Source organism: Protopterus annectens, chromosome 6.part0, assembly GCF_019279795.1.
Source record: "Protopterus annectens isolate FY-2018-M chromosome 6.part0, PAN1.0, whole genome shotgun sequence".
Classification (NCBI taxonomy): Eukaryota; Metazoa; Chordata; order Ceratodontiformes; family Protopteridae; genus Protopterus; species Protopterus annectens.
In genome coordinates, this window is record NC_056737.1 from 1,468,036,672 (window position 1) to 1,468,057,824 (window position 21,153).

Here is a 21,153-nt window from a genome sequence, read left to right on the forward strand (position 1 = left end):
TGGAATGAGAACTTTTATAAGCATTAAGTAATATTTTCTCTTGTTGTATCATTTGTATGCAGTTATTTAACCATATGGGAATGTTTTTAAATGTATCATTATATTTTATTTTGCTATGGACTGTCTTATCAATACAATTATTTATAGTGGAGTAGAAATCAGAGGCATCAGCAGCAGCTTTAACAATGAGATCCATCAGAGGAGGATCACAGTGGCATCTGTTTAGGTTGTCAAGTAATTAAAGGAAATTTGCTTTTCAGAAATCCCTAACTACAGAGGTATTTGAAAGGAAACACTACTAATTTTAAAGTATGCAAGAATGGGCTATTGTTATGAAGACAAGATCAAGTTTGCATTTATAATTTCAAAGAATTGCTAAGTATGCTAACCACTGTCAGTGTTGATCAACCCATTTAATGATGGTTAGTTGAAATTCCCGAATAGATAGCTATTGGGTGAAAAACATTATGATATAGTTATTGTGATAGACAGCAGTCTATACTAAGGAGGATTTAGAGATCTAAAAACTCAAATTTGGGGTACTAGAGACGCAGACATGAGGTTATATCACTTGCTAGCATTGATATCCCCCTGTAATTGTCAGTAGATAGAAAGACTTGATAGGCACTAAACCACATAACAGAGGGAGTGTCTTTATTGTTTCAAAGTGTGATATATTGATATGATATAAAACTGTTTGCTATATGAATGTGTTCATGTTTCAGGTGGGCCTCAAGTTCAGGCATTTTTGTTAAGATTCTGAATGAGAAAAGCTACCTTAATGCATTCTCAATTAGAATTCACTTAGGCAGACTGTCAAGCAGATGTACTTTGCTTAAAAAAGGCACAGTTGGGAGCAATAATAAAAATGTCCATTTGTTAAACAAGTAGACCAACTAGGCACACAATCCCTTTTCAGGGGTGAACCAGGAATAACATCTGGTTAAGTGACTTGTTCAAGGTCACATCGCAGGTAAATGAGGGCCAAGGGAATCAAACCCTGTATCACAGGAACTATAGCTCACAGCCTTAACCCTCTGTGCATACTGCTAGCATCAAAGGGTTTAGTAAGAAAGGTGTAGATTATTCTTGACAAACAGGAGAGCATGCTAGCCAACTTGTCTCAAGCTGCTACATACTGGATACCCCTGAATGACACTAGCTCTAAATACATTATTAAAGCCAAATATCTTGCATTTCAATTTCAGCATCATTCTGTGTGATGGCACAATAGTAATAAAGACCAGTGTTTTCACCCTGCATCAGAATCTGGCAGAAATTGGAATGAAAGAACTACTGCCAGGCAGCAACATCAGATTATGTGAAATACTCACAAATTATTTTGAAAGAAAACAGATTTCTTTTTCTTTTTTTTTTTATTTGATTTGGGTTTCTTATATACTCTAGCTGTGTTGAACAGTGTAGCTGCATGAAAGCAAGAAGTTTAAACAAATTATAGTGACCATTATTTTATTAGTTTGCATTCGGAAATCTAAGGTATCTACAACAGCAGCCTCCGCATATGAAAGCGACTGACAATTGGTTTCTTTTGATCACATCAAATTGGTCCTTGCTCTGGCTTTGTAATGCCTGTGCTCATTTATGTGATATGAATAGTGTTTCAAGGCTAGTAATGTCTGATTCTTTCTTCTGTCCATTTTCTTCCTTGCTACAAGACATAAAAATAACTTCCTGTATTAAGTCTAGATAATCAGAGTCAACCCTGAAGCTTCAGAATTCCTATTTTATTTCTTCTTTCAAATTCTACTTTGTATTCATCAGCTGAATTTTTAGTCAATGCACATGACATACATTTTATAACTCAATGAACCAGGAGCAGATTCCATTGAAGGACCACATACTTGTGTATTGAAGAAATATCAGACATATGTACATTCAGTCAGTTCTATACTAGTCTGAAAATTAAGCAAAGCAGGCTCATGATTAAACAAACTTTACTTCTTCTTTTGGCTTTTCCCATTTAGGAGTCGCCACAGCGGATCACCTGTTTCCATTTCTTCCCATCCTCTGCATCTTGCTCTGTCACACCACCCACCTGCATGTCCTCTCTAACCACATCCATAAACCTTATCTTAGGCCTTCCTCTTTTCCTCTTACCTGGCAGCTTCATCCTTATCATCCTTTTCCCAATATACCCAGCATCCCTCCTCAGCACATGTCCAAACTAACGCAATCTCGTCTCTCTGGCTTTGTCTCCAAACTGTCCAACCTGGGCTGACCCTCTAATATACTTATTCCTAATCCTGTCTACCCTCATCACACCAAGTGCAAATCTTAACATCTTTAACTCTGCCACATCCAGCTCTGACTCCTGCCTTTTTGTCAATACCACTGTCTCCAACCCATATAACATAGCTGGTCTCACTACCCTTTTGTAGACCTTCCCTTTCACTCTTACTGGTACTGATCTGTCACAAATCACTCCCGAAACTCTTCTCCACCCTGCTTGTAGTCTCTTCTTTACCTCTCTTCCACACCCGCCATTACTCTGAACTGTTGATCCAAAGTATTTAAACTCATCCACCTTCGCCAACTCTACTCCCTGCATCCTCACCATTCCTCTAACCTCCCTTTCATTCACACACATATATTCCGTCTTAGTCCAGCTGACCTTCATTCCTCTCCTCTCTAGAGCATATCTCCACCTCTCCAGGGTCTCCTCAACCTGTTCCCTATTCTCACTACATATCACAATGTCATCTGCAAACATCATAGTCCACGGGGACTCCTGTCTGATCTCGTCTGTCAACCTGTCCATCACCAGTGCAAATAAGAAAGGGCTCAGAGCTGATCCTTGATGTAATCCCACCTCCACCTTAAATGCATCTGTCACTTTCACTGCAGATCTCACCGCTGTCACACTATCCTTGTACATATCCTGCACCACTTTTACATACTTCTCGGCCACTCCCGACTTCCTCATACAATATCACAACTCCTCTCTAGGCACCCTGTCATATGCTTTCTCTAAGTCTACAAAGACACAATGCAACTCTTTCTGACCTTCTCTGTACTTCTCCATCAACATTCAGAGCAAACATTGCTTCTGTAGTGCTCTTTCCTGGCAAGAAACCATACTGCTGATCACTCATCATCACCTCCCTTCTTAACCTAGCTTCCACTACTCTTTCCCATGAATTCATGCTGTGACTGATCAGTTTTATTCAACATACTACCAACTGAAAAACAATAAGAAAAATCAATGGTGACCAGCATGTAATGCTGATGGTCACCAGAAATATGAAAAAAAATGCACGTTTAGAGAGATAAATGGTAACTCAAGTAATATCACACCTGAAGGTTTTATGATTGAAAACAGCCTTTGGAAATGAGCACAATCATAAGAGTTTATAAATCTTGAAGGAAATTAAGATGAATAGATGGATAGATGTAGCTGTCTCTCTTTTTATATATATATATATATATATATATATATATATATATATGTATATATATATATATAGAGAGAGAGAGAGATTTCATATAGATATAGATAAAGCTGTAGATTAGATATACAGATAGATATAGATAAAGATATTGATAGCTATATAAATATAAGACTGTCATTAATAATTTTGTTAAATGCATTTCAAATGGGGATATTACACAACAGAAATATGCCTATACAAAACCAAAGAATAATTTTACAGCATGAAAAACTGAAATGTGCTAGCATCAAATAAACAGACAAGAAAATATATCTGCTTTAATACAGCTAGCTGAAGGAAAGTAATAATTAAGACTTTTTGCTTGTAACCAAAAACCCATTAGATGAATTCAGAAAGTTCAACAGATAGTTAATAAATGAAGTAATTGTGTAGTAAAAATACTGATTTAGATTAAAAGTGCTGCCATTTAGTAAGAAAAAGATTAAAACAATAATTCCTTCTCCCCATGCTAAGGGGGAGTCAGAGATTGAGCAAAATGTTTGTCTTTAGTTACAAGGCAGGTTAGTATGGATTGCACATGCATAGTTCAAATGCTGGCCTATTCTTTCAAGGGATCTAAATCATGTTTTAGGGTTTTCATAACTAAAGCATTATATAATGAACAATATTCAACATAAGGTAATACAAACATTGTTACTTGATATAAAAGACAAAAAATATTTCTGTTTGTTACATGTATCTTGTCTTCTACCATTTAATGAATGTCAGGATCATGGTCTACAATCATACATTTAAATGGCCATTGATTAAATTAAATCAAACTTCTGCTATAATTAATGCATAATATTATGTAGCTGCACTACCTTATTTTTGCAGCTCTTACTGATATTTCATTTTCAGATATTTTTCTAGCTGTGATCAATGTTATACAAGCAAATTAAAATGATATGTCTCTCCTTCAGCAGGCTGAATCTTTTAATGCCACATAAACTCACTGCTTATGTCATTTGGGACAGATATTGATGCATCTACTAAGAAAATGAACAGACTCTCCTAGTAATTTTAATATACTTCAGTGAAGTTGTTTAACAATCTTGCCAAAAGGGTCACCAAAGCTATATTTTGATCTCTGAGTAATCCACATAGGTTCAGGCATGATTACCAAAGAATTATTTCACCCAGCAAGCTTTAATAGTGAAAGAAAAGACTTAATGCTGTTCTCTAACAGACAGTTCACCTTGTTGAAGCTACTTGGTTAAGAAAGGAATAAGTAATCCCCTAAATCAAATGTTTCCTGCTGTAGCCACTAGGTCATCTAGATGGCATCTCTAAAATAGAAAAAATACAAATAAAGCTGTATATGTGGCAGCCTGTACAAATCCTTAAGATACATTATGGACATATGGTCTACTGGTGTCAATAACAGCAAAAAAAATGTCTTACTTATGATTTTAGAAACCAGTGCACAGCAATTTTGTACTTAAGGTCTTTCAACACTTGACATGTAACATGAAAATTCAAAGCATTTTAAATATACTGGCACTAGAAGAACAGTCATTGAATAAAATATGAAAAAACACTTACCCTCAGCAATGACTTTTCTGTCAGTCCAGTCATCATTAATAACTTGAATGTTTCCATAATGAACATCACTGTAAAATATTCTGTTTGTCCCCTTCATCCTCTGGCTGTAGTCAAAAGCCAGTGCTATTACATTTTTAAAATAATCAGGATTTTCATATGGTCTTATGGGTGAATTTAAATTTGCCTCATCTGAAAGATGGATACTTTTTAATATAGTTCTTTCAGAATACAATAGGTAACCTTCATATCTGAGACAGGTGACTCCATCCTCTGCAAGATAACCATGAGCACATGCACATTTCCTTTGTCTGGTCCCTTGGTAGAAACAAAGCTGCCAACAACCACCATTATTCTTGGCACAAATGTTTGTTCCTAGAATAAAACATATACTCAGATTAGAATACCCTTGGTAAATTGCATTCATCGCTGCCTTTTAACAGAACACTTTTTTAAATTAGCTGTATGCACTATATATATATATATATATATATATATATATATATATATATATATGTGTGTGCATAAATTATACAATATGTTATCTTATAATCTTTAATCCTAAGCGCAGTCTCTGTTTCAACAAGTTTACATTGTATGAGATGTATGTACATTTTAAATAAAATCATTGCAGATGCTACTGAGAACTGAGCTTTAAATCTGACCTTTCTAAATGATTTTTTCGTGATGGCCCAAACAGCTGGCAAAAAGGCATATCACTTCTAAAGGCACATTATGTTTCTATTTGAAATTTTCCTAAAAGCAGAACTGAACAAATGTCTTACTATTAAATATATCATGTGAATATTGCATTTTTAAAATTTGTAATATATCTAAGAAACTGCTAAAATAAAAAACAACCATGCACACAAACAAGTGCCTAAATAAACTCATAGCTGTAATATAGATGCATCACATTAAGTTGATGTGACTTTTTGCTATAAATTTACCACTAAATTAAAGGTATGCAAGCTTTGGTAGAAGATCTTGTCTGATACAAAAGTCTGACCAGAACCTTTCATGACATAAACTGTAGTGGCGCAAACTTTGAATAAATGCAAGATTACATTACCACATTCTGTATTGCCTGCTGCAAGGCAGTGAATTTTTAAGTAACATCTATTGTCACACTCCATACCCCATAATGCAGTTACTACAGAAAGTCAGTAAGACCTAAAATGTTAGAAGTCTGATAAAGCAAATATACACAGTAATCGAGACTATCAACACACATCAATGTGATATAACAGAAGTAAATAGTATGTAGATGTATTACTGCACAGCAAAATGAATAACAGATAAAGTCTTACTGCAAAAATACATGGCAATAAGAGAAAGGAAGGGACGAAATCAAATGCAATCATCAAAGTATCAAATAGAGAAACAAATAAGACAAGAAGTGCCCCTGTTAAAAGAGTATAGAAAAGATCGACAAAAATACTTAGAAAGATAGATGTGATAACAGCAATGCACAGTATTAGAACAGACCAAGATCTATTGTATTCTATTGCAAATGATAAACTGATGATATCAGCAGAGGCAGAAAAACTTAGAAGATATACAGCTAAATAAAAAGGAATAGTACAAAATAAGCAATTCGTTAATTATCCAAAAAAGTTTTATAGAGAATTGGGAAACAAGTCTAAAGGAATAGAAACAACATAAAAAAGAAGAAAGACACATTTTGTAGAAATATCTATGAAGACCCTTTAGAGCATAGCAAAGATGTTGACTGGATAGAAGTAAAAGAAGAAAAAATGGCCAGTGAAGTTCAAATAAAATTAAGAAAAGCTCCTAATGGAAAACCCCAGGCCCAGATGCAGTAAGTAACTTCTGGCTAAAAGTATTAACATCATAACATGAAGCTTCAGCTCCGAGTAAGAACTACTTATGTGCGCACCATAAACATACACCAACCTCGTTAACAACAGGAAAAAAATTATACTCCTTCTTAAAAGTGAACCTGCAAGCTATCCTAAGAAACTATAGACCAATAATGGGTCTTCCTACAATGTATAAACTATATACTGGAATTGATACTGACAGAGTTTATAGTAATTTAAAAGTTATGGCAATAGAACAACAAAAGAAAGTCATATGGAGCAAAGGGTTATTAGCTGATAAAGTCATAATGGATAAGTGTAAAAAGGGGATGGATCTAAGCTTGGCATGGATAGATTAAAAAAAAATTGATAGAGTCTCACATTCATGGATAAAGGAGTGCTTACAGATGTATAAAATACACCCTACACTGATCAGTTACATTACAGTGACTTTCAAACAGTGGCTAACCACTTTTCAGCTAAGCCATGATAAAGGACAAATTATTATACCAGGGATAAAAATTCCAAGAAGGGTATTCCATGGGGGATTGTTTGCCACCACTGCTGTTTTGTCTTGCCCTCAACCTATTAAGTTGTTACTTAAGAGACTAGGTCGGTTACAATTTGGCTCCCAGACAACAGCAAAGTGTTAAGCCTCCTCATATTGTTTTTGTGGATGATTAAAACTGTATAGTTCATCAGATGAGGAGCTGAATGTACATCTGCAAGTGACCAAAGCTTTCTCAGATGATATAACAATGTTATTTGGTCTTGACAAATGTACAAAAGCAGCCTTTAAAGCAGGAAAGCATCAGCACCAAGAAAATATTAGTCTGGAGTAGAAATGTGATATAAAAGAACTTCAGCAGGAGGGAGTGTATAAACATTTGGAATTGATGAAAGATTGACAATATAATACAAACAAAGGTGAACAAAACTCAATAAAGAACATTTTAAAAAAGTAAAATTAATACTAAAAACAGCAATGACATCTTGGAACAAACAAAATGCTGTAAACCAATTTGCACTTCCTGTTCTATCTTACAGTTTGGGGTGACTGATTGCCCCCAAAAGGTATTGGATCATTCGGACAGGAAAACAAGAAAAGTGTGTCATGCTTATCAAATGATATATAAAAATCAGTTTATACCAGTATTATATATGGAGGGATGTACGTCCTTGAAACTGATTACATATATAGGTCTGAAATCGCAGGACTGCAAACATATCTACTGACCTCATCAGATCCAAATATAACGAAAATGTTGAAACATGAAGAGAACAAATCTAAAATGACTCCCCTGCTTAGTTTAGCAGAAGCATATTGCTGTGTCAAACAGGAATGAAAATCAAACCAGGAGTAGATAAAAATCATACAGCAAATGAATGCGCCAAAAAACAAAAGAAAGAATATAAGTAGATGGATCAGATGAGAAGGCAAGAAATGTAGAAATGTTTCGCCATCTCAGTAACTACAAAGAATGCATGTTGATAATACTTTTTCTTTTAGTGGGTGAATTGATAAAAACAGGCTTGTCTCTCATTTTCTAAAGATGTATGACATTTTTGTTGCTTACAATGTCATTAATCTTTCCAAGTCCTTTAGAAGACAAACCCTAATGTGGAAAGATGCTACCCACATTTGGACTGTGTGTTCTTTCAGCAATGTTTTTCACTGTTTTGCTTGCTGAATAAAAATCGTGAATCCTAAATATTCATCTCCTGAGGAAGGGTTCATCTTTGTACAAAAATAACTTGAGACTCATTTTTCTTCTCCTCTTCTCTCTTCAGATCTACAGCAGTCTAGATTTTGCCAAGAAACTGGTTAGACTTTTGAATATATTCAGTCTCAGATGTGATGAGAAACATAGATTCCACCTTTTAAAATCACACATCTTCCTTTGTTGTATTTCGCAAGTGTCACCCAGAGAGATCAAATTCAAGTCCACCTTACTGGGCCATTTTTACTGATTTCTCCAATGCACTGAAATTGGCTTTGTACAGACTTTTAATGGAAGACATTGCTAGGTCTAGTATTATGCCTTTTTCAACCAAATGGATGTAAAACTTCCATTAGAAAGGAACTTTCAGAGTTCTGAAGAACAGAACATTATTTCTCTCTCACTGAGCATTATAACCACATAAATTCATCAAATCTCAGTACTGTAACCATTCTTCCTTTCTAAGACATGATTTAAAAAGGTGGAGAGCTTACTGGCTATGCAGGACAGTATTGCATTCCAAATGTTTAGTCCAACTACTACACTGGAGGGGAAGGAGGTGGATTTTTCATGCAGAAGAGACTAACATCAAGGCTGATAAAGCAACTGACTCACTAGAGCTTCTTCATGTCCAAATCACCATCCAAAAGGTCCTCTACCATATTTTAGTCGGGTCCTCTAACATATTTTAGTCAGCTATAGAACTCCTTCTATGACTCAAGAAAGCCACATCACCTATCTACAGGAAATTGAATCACTCAGAATTAATCCCAATTCCACTTTCCAAGGGAATCTAAATATTCCAGCTATAGACTAGAAAACATACTCCAGCACTAATGCGCAAGCACAGAGCTTACTAGACATTGTCAATACAAATTTTCTGGAACAATCAGTCAAAGTATCAACGAAGGGCAACAGTATTTTTGAGCCTGTTTTTTACTATTATGGGGTCACCTTGAACTATCCCTTGTGTATCTTCATTACTTGTTAGGTCTGACCGTAAAGCTGTTGCTTTCAAAATAAAATTGAAAACAGAGACCCCTTCCATATAAGGTATCTTTAGAAACTTCTCTATGACAAACTAACTATTCCTAAGTGTTATACTGGTAAGCTTGAATGCCCACAAGCACAGCCAATTCCACTTAATGCACAGAAACATGAACCACTACACTATACCATGTGGCAGCTGTGTCCTATAAGAAATGGTGCAGGACATCCCCCAGAAGCAATCTCAGTAGTGGCACCATAATGTAACAAGGAAGAGAAGTTTGACAACAAGTAAGAAGAGTAATTCCCAGAATGACACAGCCCTCATTATTGAAATAAACAAATGAGCCAGGATCTTAATAAAATCCAAAAATAAATAAATAAATAGCCACCCAAGCCAAAAAAAAAAAAAAAACAAGGCCTTTATTGGTTATGTTCAGAATCTGAGAAGCACAATATGCGATGTAGTGAGTTGAATGTGAACAATACCACCTACATTGATGCTGAAGATATAGCAAACCTACTAGCCTATAAATTCAGCTCACACTTTACCTCTTTCTCCCCTCCATCTATACCATAAGATATATCTGAAACCAGCTCACCTCCAGCTATCACACAAGACCAATATCTTAAAGTTTTATCAAAAGATAAAAATACTTGATAGATCTGCCCTGTTAATATTGCTGGATACATCTTAAGTAGCATTAGGCACAATTTGTCCACTCACCAAACAACACTGTTCATCCTCAGTCTTCATAAAGGTTTTGTGCCAAATGAATGGAGAACAGCTACAGTCATTTCTTTGCATAAGGAAGGAGCTTCCATAAGCACAGACAATTACAGATGCATAAGCCTGACCAGTCTCATATGCAAAGCCATGAAAAGACTTATCATGGAACTAATCAATAAGTACATGGGGAGTTCTGAAAAAAAATTAACCAAATTCAGTTTAAATTCATCAAGGGCAGGTCTGGCTGACTCAACCTAGTGCTTTTTTCTGAAAAGTTTAGGAAAGCAATAAATGAAAGTAAAATATTAGATACCACAAACTTCAACATGGCCAAAGCTTTTGACAGAATCCCCCAATCAGGTATAGCAGAAAAACTAAATAAAATTTTAAATATGAAACATACATCACTTGCTGGAGTGCCAACTTGCTCACAGATAGACACAGGAGATCAAATAAGTGAAGATACCCCCACAAAGAAACCAGTCACCAGTGGAGATCCCCATGATATAGTGTCGGGACCTCTCCTGTTTGGAATCTATTTCTCTGAAGTAAAAGCCACTAACAAAGGGCTCTGGCTGACTAAGTTCTCAGATAACTGTAAGCTAGGAGCAGCCATTGAATCCCCAAATGACTTAGCCATCCTGCAGAATGCAAGAATCCCAAAAAGTAAATGGTGTCAAAATCATGGACTGAAACTTAATGCCAATATATATATATATATATATATATATATATATATATATATATATATATATATATGTATATATATTATCCTTTGGGAAGGTGAGCACCCAGGAACTACCAAATTAATGATGCCCTCAAAAGTTGACTCAGTTGTTAGGTATTTGGAAACTTATTTGGATTGTGACATAACTTTTGACCAACATGTGCCCACTGTTAAAAGATCGTGGCATAGATAATTTGAAGGGATTTATGTCTTTATTTCACAGCTTATAAACAAAGAGATTGTGTATAGATCTAGAGATGCTGTTGTTCTCCTTTATTCATCCCTCTTCAGGGCATTCATTGAGTATAATACCCCCTTTGGAATGTGTCTGTCCACAACAACTGGAATACTCACAGAGATACTTTATTAAAAGGATAAAAAACCTTAACAATGCGTCCTATATGGGCCACATAAAAGCCCAATCACTTTGCTCAGTATTCTACAAATTGCTAAGTGCTGACCTGTGTCTGACATATAAGGCATCCTCCAACCCAGTACTGATAGATGCACTGTAAATTAGCAAATCAAATGGCATCATCCTTGGTTTGGCACCTATGTCTCTAATGGTTTGGCACCTATGTCTCTAAAGGACAGCGGTAACCTGTAAATGGTAAATCTCAGGCCCATGCTTACACATCAAGGGTATCAGAATTTGTCAGTGATTTGGGATACATGTCTAGCCTTAAAAAGGCCTTTGTGGTCATTAGCCTAGTAAACACCTATGAACCTATCAGAAATACTAGGGTCTAGGGATCTAAACCTCTTCTGTAACATCATCAGTATGGCTTGGAGCAGCAGAAGTATTTTACAGAAGGTACTACTGCTCTGGAACAGGTTTCCCATCCATGTAAACAAAATTTATCACTGATCATATTAAAGTGCAAATTGGATCAATGGATGGGAGACAGAAAATACACCCCAGGACTGCCCCAAAAACTACTAATGGATGGTAGCAACATGTAAATGTTTTATCTCACAAACATGGGTCCCCCCCAAATTATATATGGCATGTTCACAATTATTCTCACTAGGTGTAATAACATGCAATGGGATGAGTTAACTGAAGCACCAAAAGGGAAACTGGGTAGGTTTAAACTGTCCCGCAAGGGCAGCTTTGCTAGTACTTACCTATGAACTCTGTTTACCATGCATCTTAAATTCATCATTTCTAATTTAAAGTGTTCACTACACAAAGATACCCCTGTCCTATTCTAGCTTAATGATTGTAGTACTAATAATAAAATTAAGTCCACAAAACTGGATTCAAAATATGCAGTTAAATATTCCAAAGTGTGCAGTAAAGGCCATGTTCTTTACTGAGTCAAGAAATACTATGCTACTGCCACATAAGGAGCATTTCCTTTCAATCAGTCCTAACACTGATACAGTTCTTTACTTAATGCCGTTACTACAGTCCATTTTGTTCAAGGCCATGTCTTTAATAGAGAGTGTTTTGAGCTATATCTGAAACTATATATAAAGTCAAATCTAGAAAACAGTTTAGCATATCCTAATTAATTTATTTAGAAATTATATTTGACAAGTTACCTAAATTAAACACAGATTATAATCTTAGCCTCAAAGCCAAAGATGCATTGTGAATATTAATGAAAAATCAATTTAATATCTAAATTTATTGCAGGATCATTTTGTTTCCTTTCCATAGATAATGCTACATTTTGCTTTCATCTGTATGAGAGTTTGTAAGTATCTGCTTATTTTGTTAATGGTTGTGTTTGTTTTCAGTACACTCTGGTGTACTCATTCCCTGGGATTCAATAAAGCATTTTTCCCATGCCAGAATAGTGTAGCAGCTCCTGCATGGAATATGGCCGATAAGTGATTCAGTAAACAAGGCTAGGGGCATGCACGAGCCTGCCAGCACTATTCTGGCATGGGCACCACTGAATAATGCTAATTACCTCATTTGCTGGTGAACCCATGCAAATGACGTGAATTAGCAATTCAGTAAGCAGGCAGGCATCTGTGCCAGAACAGTGTCTGTTGCAGAAATGTATTGGGTTACTAACCATGTACATTTCTGCAAAAATCAAAACAAGGGCATGACAGCTCAAAGTAAAGTATGTATTATGATCATTAGGCATGCTAATTGCCATAAATATGGCCATTGGCATGGAAACAGTTGCAAAATATTAAAAATAAATTTTGTTTGGCCAATTTTGGCCGTTTAAGTGTAGCATAGTGGTGCGCAAATGAGATCATGCAGAAAATAAAAAAAAATGTGAAAAGACAATTTCAAGTGAAATCTCCATTTAGCCATTATAGTGGGTAGCATGTAGAACCAAAACAATAACAGGTAATACTGGTTGCTAAGGAGAAAGGCTCTGGTGTAGTGGTGTAACAAGGGACTAAGGTGGTGTTGTATGCAAATGCGCAAAATTTACTGAATAGCAAAATGGGAGACCATTGTCTGCATGCACCTAACAGTGTAGGAGCTATAAGGCAGATGTGTAAGCAGGAGAAGCAGCTGACATAAAAAGGGTGTCTGTCATGCTTGGTGTAAGCACACTGGAGCTCCGCAGCTTCCATTTGAGCTTAGCTAAGCACAGCTAAGCAAGGGGGTGCGTCTGAGGCTGTATTTACTTATTCCATGAAAAGAAGAGCATGTTCGCATTCAGGGAAGGGCCAATTCTGCTTAAAAGTGTTTACTTTAGCTAAACAGGTTTGTGCGGTGCACGCAGGGTCTTAAAACAAAAAAGAACAAAAATGGAAATAACAGAACTGCTTACATTTGGGCAGTGGGTTTGCACGGCACGCCACTGGGCTTAAAAGAAGCAGAAATGGGAAGGGAAAAAAATGGGAAATAGCAGAATAAAAGCAATAAAGTACAAATAATATAGCTGACAGGTGGAATGTATCATAGTCAGCCAATCATACAGACAGCATCTGCAGCACAACAGTATAAACTATGCAAACACCTTTCAGTCTGTTTTTCCCACAAACTCTGCACCATTGGTGTACACACTCGGGGGAATTTTAACCGACAAAGTGTTAGGGGCTGCTGTTGCTTTGATACATGAGTATGTGCTAGAGGCTGAGGGCAATGAGGAGGATAATGCTGACAACCATCCCAGACTAAGGAGGAGGAGAAGAGTGTTCAGACCCAGGGTAACTTACCAGGAGCTACATGATCTGGAGATACTAGAGTGGTACAGGGTGGACAGGGACATACTTCAGCAACTCATCGAGTTGTGCCGGCCTCACCTCAGACCCAGAGCCAACAGATAGGAACCCATCCCAGTGGATACCAAGGAATGTGTAGCCTTAAGAATGCTAGCTACAGTTGCTTTCCAAAGACCTACTGGGGATATCAGGGGGGTCTCACAAGCATCTGCATCCAGGGTACTCCACCAGTTGCTGGATGCCACGCTACCACATGCCGGTGAGCACATTTACTTCCTCAGCCCCCGTGAGGACAGGACCAGCAGTATGCACCTCTTCCACCATGTAGCAGACTACCCAGAGGTCCTGGGTGCCATAGACTGCATGCACATCCATATCAAAGCATCACCTGGTAAACAGGGTAGAGTTTACATAAACTGCAAGGGCTTTCACTCCATTAGCTCCCAGGTCATGTGTAATGCCCAGGGCATTATCATTAATTTGTGTGCTGGCAGCCCTAGAAGCTATCACAACTCCCACAGCTGGCTCTACCAGTGGTTTGCCAAGGGGACATCCCATATGGCCATCTGGTTGGGGATGCTGGCTATGCACTGGAGCTGTGGATGATGATGCCCATTAGAAATGCACACATACTCACTCAAGAATGCCATAATGAGGTACACACACAAACCAGTATTATTATAAAACATGTGTTTGTGATGCTCAAGACACAGTTCCTCTGCCTTGACATATCTGGTGGAGCCCTGCAGTATTCTCCAGCCACATGTGCACACATGTTCATAGTATGTGCCATGCTACACAATATGATCCTGCAGAAACAGCTGCAGCAGGAACAGCATGGAGAAGGGCCACACAGCCCCCCACCACTGCCAAGGTCCCCACAGGCACAGAGGGACTCAGAGGAGGAACCCTCTGAGCCAGCTCCTGTAGGCAGATGGAGGTGTGCCCAGTATGCCCCGGCCTTGGCAAAGAGGCAATGCATAGAACACACACTGATACTGTAGGGACCCAGGCACTGACACCTTTCTCTGACTTGCACACACAGTAAAATGGATGCCACACACATCACACTATCTATACCTTACCATGTATAGGCAGAGTACTGGGGGCATCCGACATAGGCAGCCTCAAGCACCATCCTCACAACTGCTGCAGGCACAAGGTAAGTCGGTCTTCTTAACAATAAATTAATTGAGTAGTATGTTCTGGTAGCATATCTATGGTATCGCTGCATGCATGAAAGTGACTGGGGTGGCCTACTGGGATAGCAGCAAACTGACAGCTATGTGGGATAGCAGGAAATGTTTGCCCAATACTGGCTTCCCTACACAATGCAGTGGTACCCAAGATGACAACTCCCACTGAAGTATATGTTGGGGGCCAATTAACTGGGGGGGGGTCCTAGGTCACAAGCACAGATGTCAGTGTGGGGGTCCCATACTCACCCCTCAGCCTCACCCAGCAAGTCAGCTGTAGAAAACCATTAAGAAATGTCTGGTAAAGGCCCACAAATGGTGACAATGATGAAACACCCCCTACAGACTTTACACAGTGATAGTACAGCAGGTGTTGTAGTTGCAGTAAGGCTCTGAAGGGTAAGAAATCTGAAACTCAAATGTATGCCATTACAATCTGACCTGTGGTCTTTAGTAATATGCCATGACAGGATGCAATAGTATTCTAAATGGAACCAAAATGTAAAGCAAATATCAGCACAGTCTGTGCAAATGTGTACAGTTGACAGGTGTGCCCCCCCCCCACATTCTCATAGAAATGCAGTAACATGTATGTTTGCAGGGAAATAGCAGCAGAGCACACATTGCCAGGCCTGTCCCAATCTACATGATAACTTGTTGCATGTCCACAATATGCAGGGGTCAATGAGCTATGTATATGTGTGGTTAATACTGTCAGGATGTGGCCAGCACATGCTTCCGGCTGTTGTGTCATAGTAGCCTAGGTACAGTACTGTGGTTGACAGGGCCATGTTCCAAGAACTGCAGTGCCAACTAATCTGCATGTCAGCTACACCTACGGTAGGAGTTGAACACACCGTCCATACATCAATATCTGTTATTGCAGGAAAGCTGGACAGGTCATGGACAAGGGACCATACATCTGGACAGTATACAGCTTGGAGTAACCTACACAGTGCCTACCATACCTCTAAACTGTACAGACCTAGTGTAGAATGTCCAGAGGTTAGCATCATAGTTGTGGTCTATAAATCATTAAATAGTGGTTGTCTGGCAATTCACTGGCAAATCACGTAAGACTAAGGTCAGAAAATAATGACAGATTATAGTGTCAGACTTCATACCCTATAGAAAAATGCATGCTAATGCAAAACCTGTTACTGAATCACCTTTCTAGGTTTGTAAGGCCAATACTTGAAAATGGTCCCTATATTTAGGCCTTTGTCCCCCACTTACTTATGGCTTTGTCTAGATGTCTGGCTCTCAAAAGTTGAAAGGTATGGTGCCTAGTAGGACAGCAGATAGCTGAAGCTAAATGTACTGCCAGTTTATAAATGGCTGCCACCTTTCTGTGTCAGCAGTGATAACATGTCACTGGCCAACAGTCATACCGCTGGAATGACACAGGATGTCACAGAAGAAGCCAAGTATGCCTTGTATATCTGTTCTGCTTATCCTAACATTGCATTTGCCTTACAGCTATTTGAAAAACAAGAAAGGGTCATGTCTAAACAGCAATGGAAGACAGTGGGGAAGCAGACATCATACCCATAAGAACAAACAAGCAATTACCAGACCGGTGTCCCAACTGTCTATGTTTGGCAGAATATTATTAACACGCTGTCCCCATGTGTAGGTCTTTGTTTGACTGTCATATTTGGGCCTGTCCAGATATCAGTCTGTGACGGTATGACAGCTAGGCCTACATGTAGCCTCATAATAACATATAGCAACACAAACCATCTAAGGATCACAGCAAATGGAGTGGTGCAATGATGTACAACCTGCTAAATAGGTACACTCAAAGGTGTGAAGCTCACAGCCTTGTGTGTGATGTTACTGCATTTACCCCGCTCACACCAGAAATGCAAATACATAACAGCAGCCACTGTGGGGAAAGCCTGTGACCAGACTACAGAAGGACAAAGAGACACACATAAGGGGAAAGGGAACCACTGTCCAGACAAATGGAGAATGTGCACACCAGAACACGTTTTGCAGTGTATGGAGTCAGTAAACATCACCTGCAAATACACAACATACACCCACATAAATGGAGGTTAGCAACAAATCAAAACCCCAAGCAAAGGACACCTCAGAGGGAAAAACACATGAGAACTCCACAAACCTACATACCACAGACCATACATAGTCCACACACCAGGGTCTTGCAAACACTAAGGCCTTACCATACACCCAACATTTTACTCATGAAAGACTCCACTGTGAGACACACAGATGTGCCGCACACCAGGTAGGATAAGGAGAAAATCACAGTTACTTGTTTTCAGGTGCCATAATCTGTCATATCACACATGCACTCAAGTCACCCCACAACAGGTACAGGTATCACTCTGGCTTGGTCCATGGCAGTGTGAATAATGTCAGATGTACCTCCCAGACTACAGGAAGACAGACATGATTCAGCTTGTTGAATATGTGTCCCATGCAAGTATGTCTCTAGCCTTAAGCAGCATCCTGCTGTCACCCAGAGCGATGGCTCAATACAAACAGAAAGCGATTGTTGGCTCACTTACTGGTGTCATTCCATGGGGCTCCACTGCCTGGCAACCTGGGAACATATGATCGACAGAACACGCTGCCTTGCTACAGATGGCCTGCATCTGTCTCATCTGGTCTATAGCCCTCTGGCAAAGGCCCATGCTTCACCCACAGTTCCTTTGTAGAGAATGTCATGAGGTCCATATTACCAACATAACACAGTCAGCAAAACGCAAATGAAAGGCCATGCTGCTAAATGCTAGGAGCATACCTCTCAACCTTGTAGATCAAGAAATCTGAACAAAGCCATAAGTAATAGGGGGGATAAAGGCCCAAATATAGGGATACTTTTTAAATATTGCACTTTTAATGTTAGAAAGTTGGTAGACTAACAGGGTTTGTATTAGCATGGATTTTCTGAAAGGGTAAGAAGTCTGAAACTCAAATGTCTCTTTCATTATGTCCTGAGTTCAACCCTGAGTGGTTTGTAATGGACTTGCTTGAAAACCACAATGTTATGGGAAAACGACCAGATATATGAGACATGAATCTGGACATTATGTGAAAATCTGTACAGTTGAGAGGTATGGCTAGGAGTCTAAACAGGGAAATGCACTCATTGCAGGCAGTCGTATCCATGGAAGATGGTGACATGTCTGCACTCACAGAAATCTGTCTCACAGCCATAGAGAGAAACACATCCTTACCTGATCACTCATCCTATCACACAGCCAGACCCCAAAATGTGGCAGCAAAGCCAAAGGAGGTGGAGTATAAATATATGTTAAACAGACACACACATCTAGCCTTGTCAAGCAGTCTGACACACACAAGACACTCCAAGTGCAGTAAACCTTTGACAAGATCCCTATGCAAATTATAGGTAGCTACAAGACAACATATCTGATTCAGGACACCCAACCTACATGTCTGACTCTCTACAAATCTATCAGGATTCCACCCATCACCCTGATCCTGCCTGACTTATATTACCCAACTATGGACTGGAAATCCAACCATGCCAGAACAGAAATGCACAGAGATTTCCCCATCTTACCAGTGCTACATCCTTAGGACAGCCAATTGATACTCACAAAGGATGGGATACATATGTCGGACTTGGCAGTAACCAACATTGTCAACCACTGCAGCACCCCTATGGTATCATCCTCCCTGGCAAGATCTGACAGAAAAGTGGTCACGTGTCATATCAGCATCACCCTGGCCCACCTCTACCCATGGTAAAAGGAAGATGTCCCACAAGCTGATCACAACCACCAGTGGCATGGTATAAACAGCTGAACAGCCCCCTACCCCACTAGAGGAACAAGCAAAAACTTACAAATGTACACAAAATGACTATGCCAGCATATATAGAGAGATGCATAGCATCAGGAACACCTGACAGGACAACATCACCATACGCAAGGGAGAGTAAACCTGTCCACAAACTTCTGCAATAAAGGAACTATATACCCCAAGGATAACATTGCTGAACAGGACGAAGAAAGAACAGGTGCACAATTGTAAGTAATTACCCCTTAGCTTGAACAAACGAAGAAGAGCACCAGTGAAATCCACTAATGCCAAACCAAGTCCAAATTGCCCACATCTAAGACAGACTATAGTAAGGCCTCCCTCACATATGTCAGCATTCACAAAGGAAGCTTTCAGATCTGTGCAGAACTGGTGGTCAAGGACACCACATACACAAATTCCATAGATATAGCCAATCCACTGGTTTGCAGATTCAGTGGAAATGTCCTAACTCTACCGCCCATCATGGAAGCAGGACATCCCCAGTACATGAACACCCAACCCTCATCACTAGGGAACAGGGCATTACTGCCCTCTCAAAGTCAAGAAGACAGTCTCCATGGGACCTGAAGACATCCCAGGCTGCAACCTGCAGGAACCCAGGCATGAACTGGCAGCATCATTATGCACCCAACACACCTAAACTCTGATTATTGTCTTTATCACAGCTGAGTGGCAGACAGCCACTGTCATCCCTTCACAACAAGGTGGACTGTTCACTGATCCAGGAAATGAAAGACCCATCAGCCTACCTAGCCTGATCTGCAAGGCCATGCAATGGATTATCATGGATCACATTAACAGGGACATTGGCAACATCCAAATAATGTACCCTACACAGTCTACCATTCTCAGGGGAGGTATGCAAGTAAACTCTGGATGACTTCCTTGAGGAAGCCAACAAAGGCATGTATGGGGGAATGATGGTGCACTCTGGCCACCTTGACCTGTCCAAAGCCTCGCACACTATTCCTCACTTGGCCATAGTACATGAACTCTGTCGACTAGGGAGCAACCCATATGTTACAAGATGGGTAGCAAACTGGTGCATTGATAGAACTCACATAATCATAATATGGGTAGCTAACTGAAACAGTACAGCCGTACTGAGTGGCATACCCCAGGGATCATTCTGGGGGCCCCTGGTATATGGGATATATGTCCCTGAGGTGCAGGCCAAAAACACTGGCCTATGGCTGACCAAGTAGGCAGATGACTGCAAGCTGGGAACAGACATCAATACCCAATGTGATGTGGATGCCCTACAACAGGGTCTCACCAAAACAAATGACTAATGCCAGAAACATCACCTCAAGCTGAATGTCTGCAGATGCATCAGCATCCCCTTTGGGGAGACTGATGGCCCCACATAGTATCACATTAACAACAATGTCCTACATACACAATCAGTAGTGAGGCATGTGGGCACCCAGATTGATAGCAACCTGAAGTCTGAGCACCATGTTGCTTCCATTGTACAGAAAGCTTCATAGATGGTAGCATTCAGAGTCCCTGTCCAGCAGGGACATGGGTGCTGACATGTCTTAACATGGGCAACACTCTCATCTGCAAGGGTTCCGAGGGCTACAGGGCCAATAGCCTACTAACCGCATATCAACCTATCAACCTATACACAGATGTCTGTCAGTGCTTCACCACATTACTCTGCAGTGCTCTGCCACTGATGTACCTGGAAATCACAGTGCTGTGTGGAACATACCACACATATAATGGACATCTCTGCCGTAGAATGCACTCTGTACCCACACCCATACCTCTCAACCTCCTACAGCAAGACATCTGGACAAGGTCATAAGTAAAAGTGCGACAATGGCCCAGTGATAGGCTTGTGTTTTAAATATTGCCCTTACAGACTTAGAAAGTTGGTAGAATCACAGGTTTTGCATTAGCATGTATTGGCTGAAGGTTATTTCATCTGAAACACAAATGTTCCGTCATTATTTTCCTAATTCTCGCTCTTTAAGTATATGCCACCTACTGGGCCAGAAAACCTC

General features: G+C 39.4%; 1 protein-coding gene across 1 annotated transcript in view; it reads right to left on the bottom strand.

Annotated features, from left to right (window-relative positions):
• The window catches only part of LRP1B (LDL receptor related protein 1B), a gene marked incomplete at its 5' end in the record, with an annotated part of 5,941,474 nt that overhangs the window by 3,031,433 nt on the left and 2,888,888 nt on the right, over positions 1-21,153 (bottom strand). The window contains one exon of the mRNA XM_044073672.1: positions 4,995-5,366. Within this exon, the coding sequence (XP_043929607.1) occupies positions 4,995-5,366 (372 nt within the window). The remainder of the gene's footprint in view (positions 1-4,994; positions 5,367-21,153) is intronic.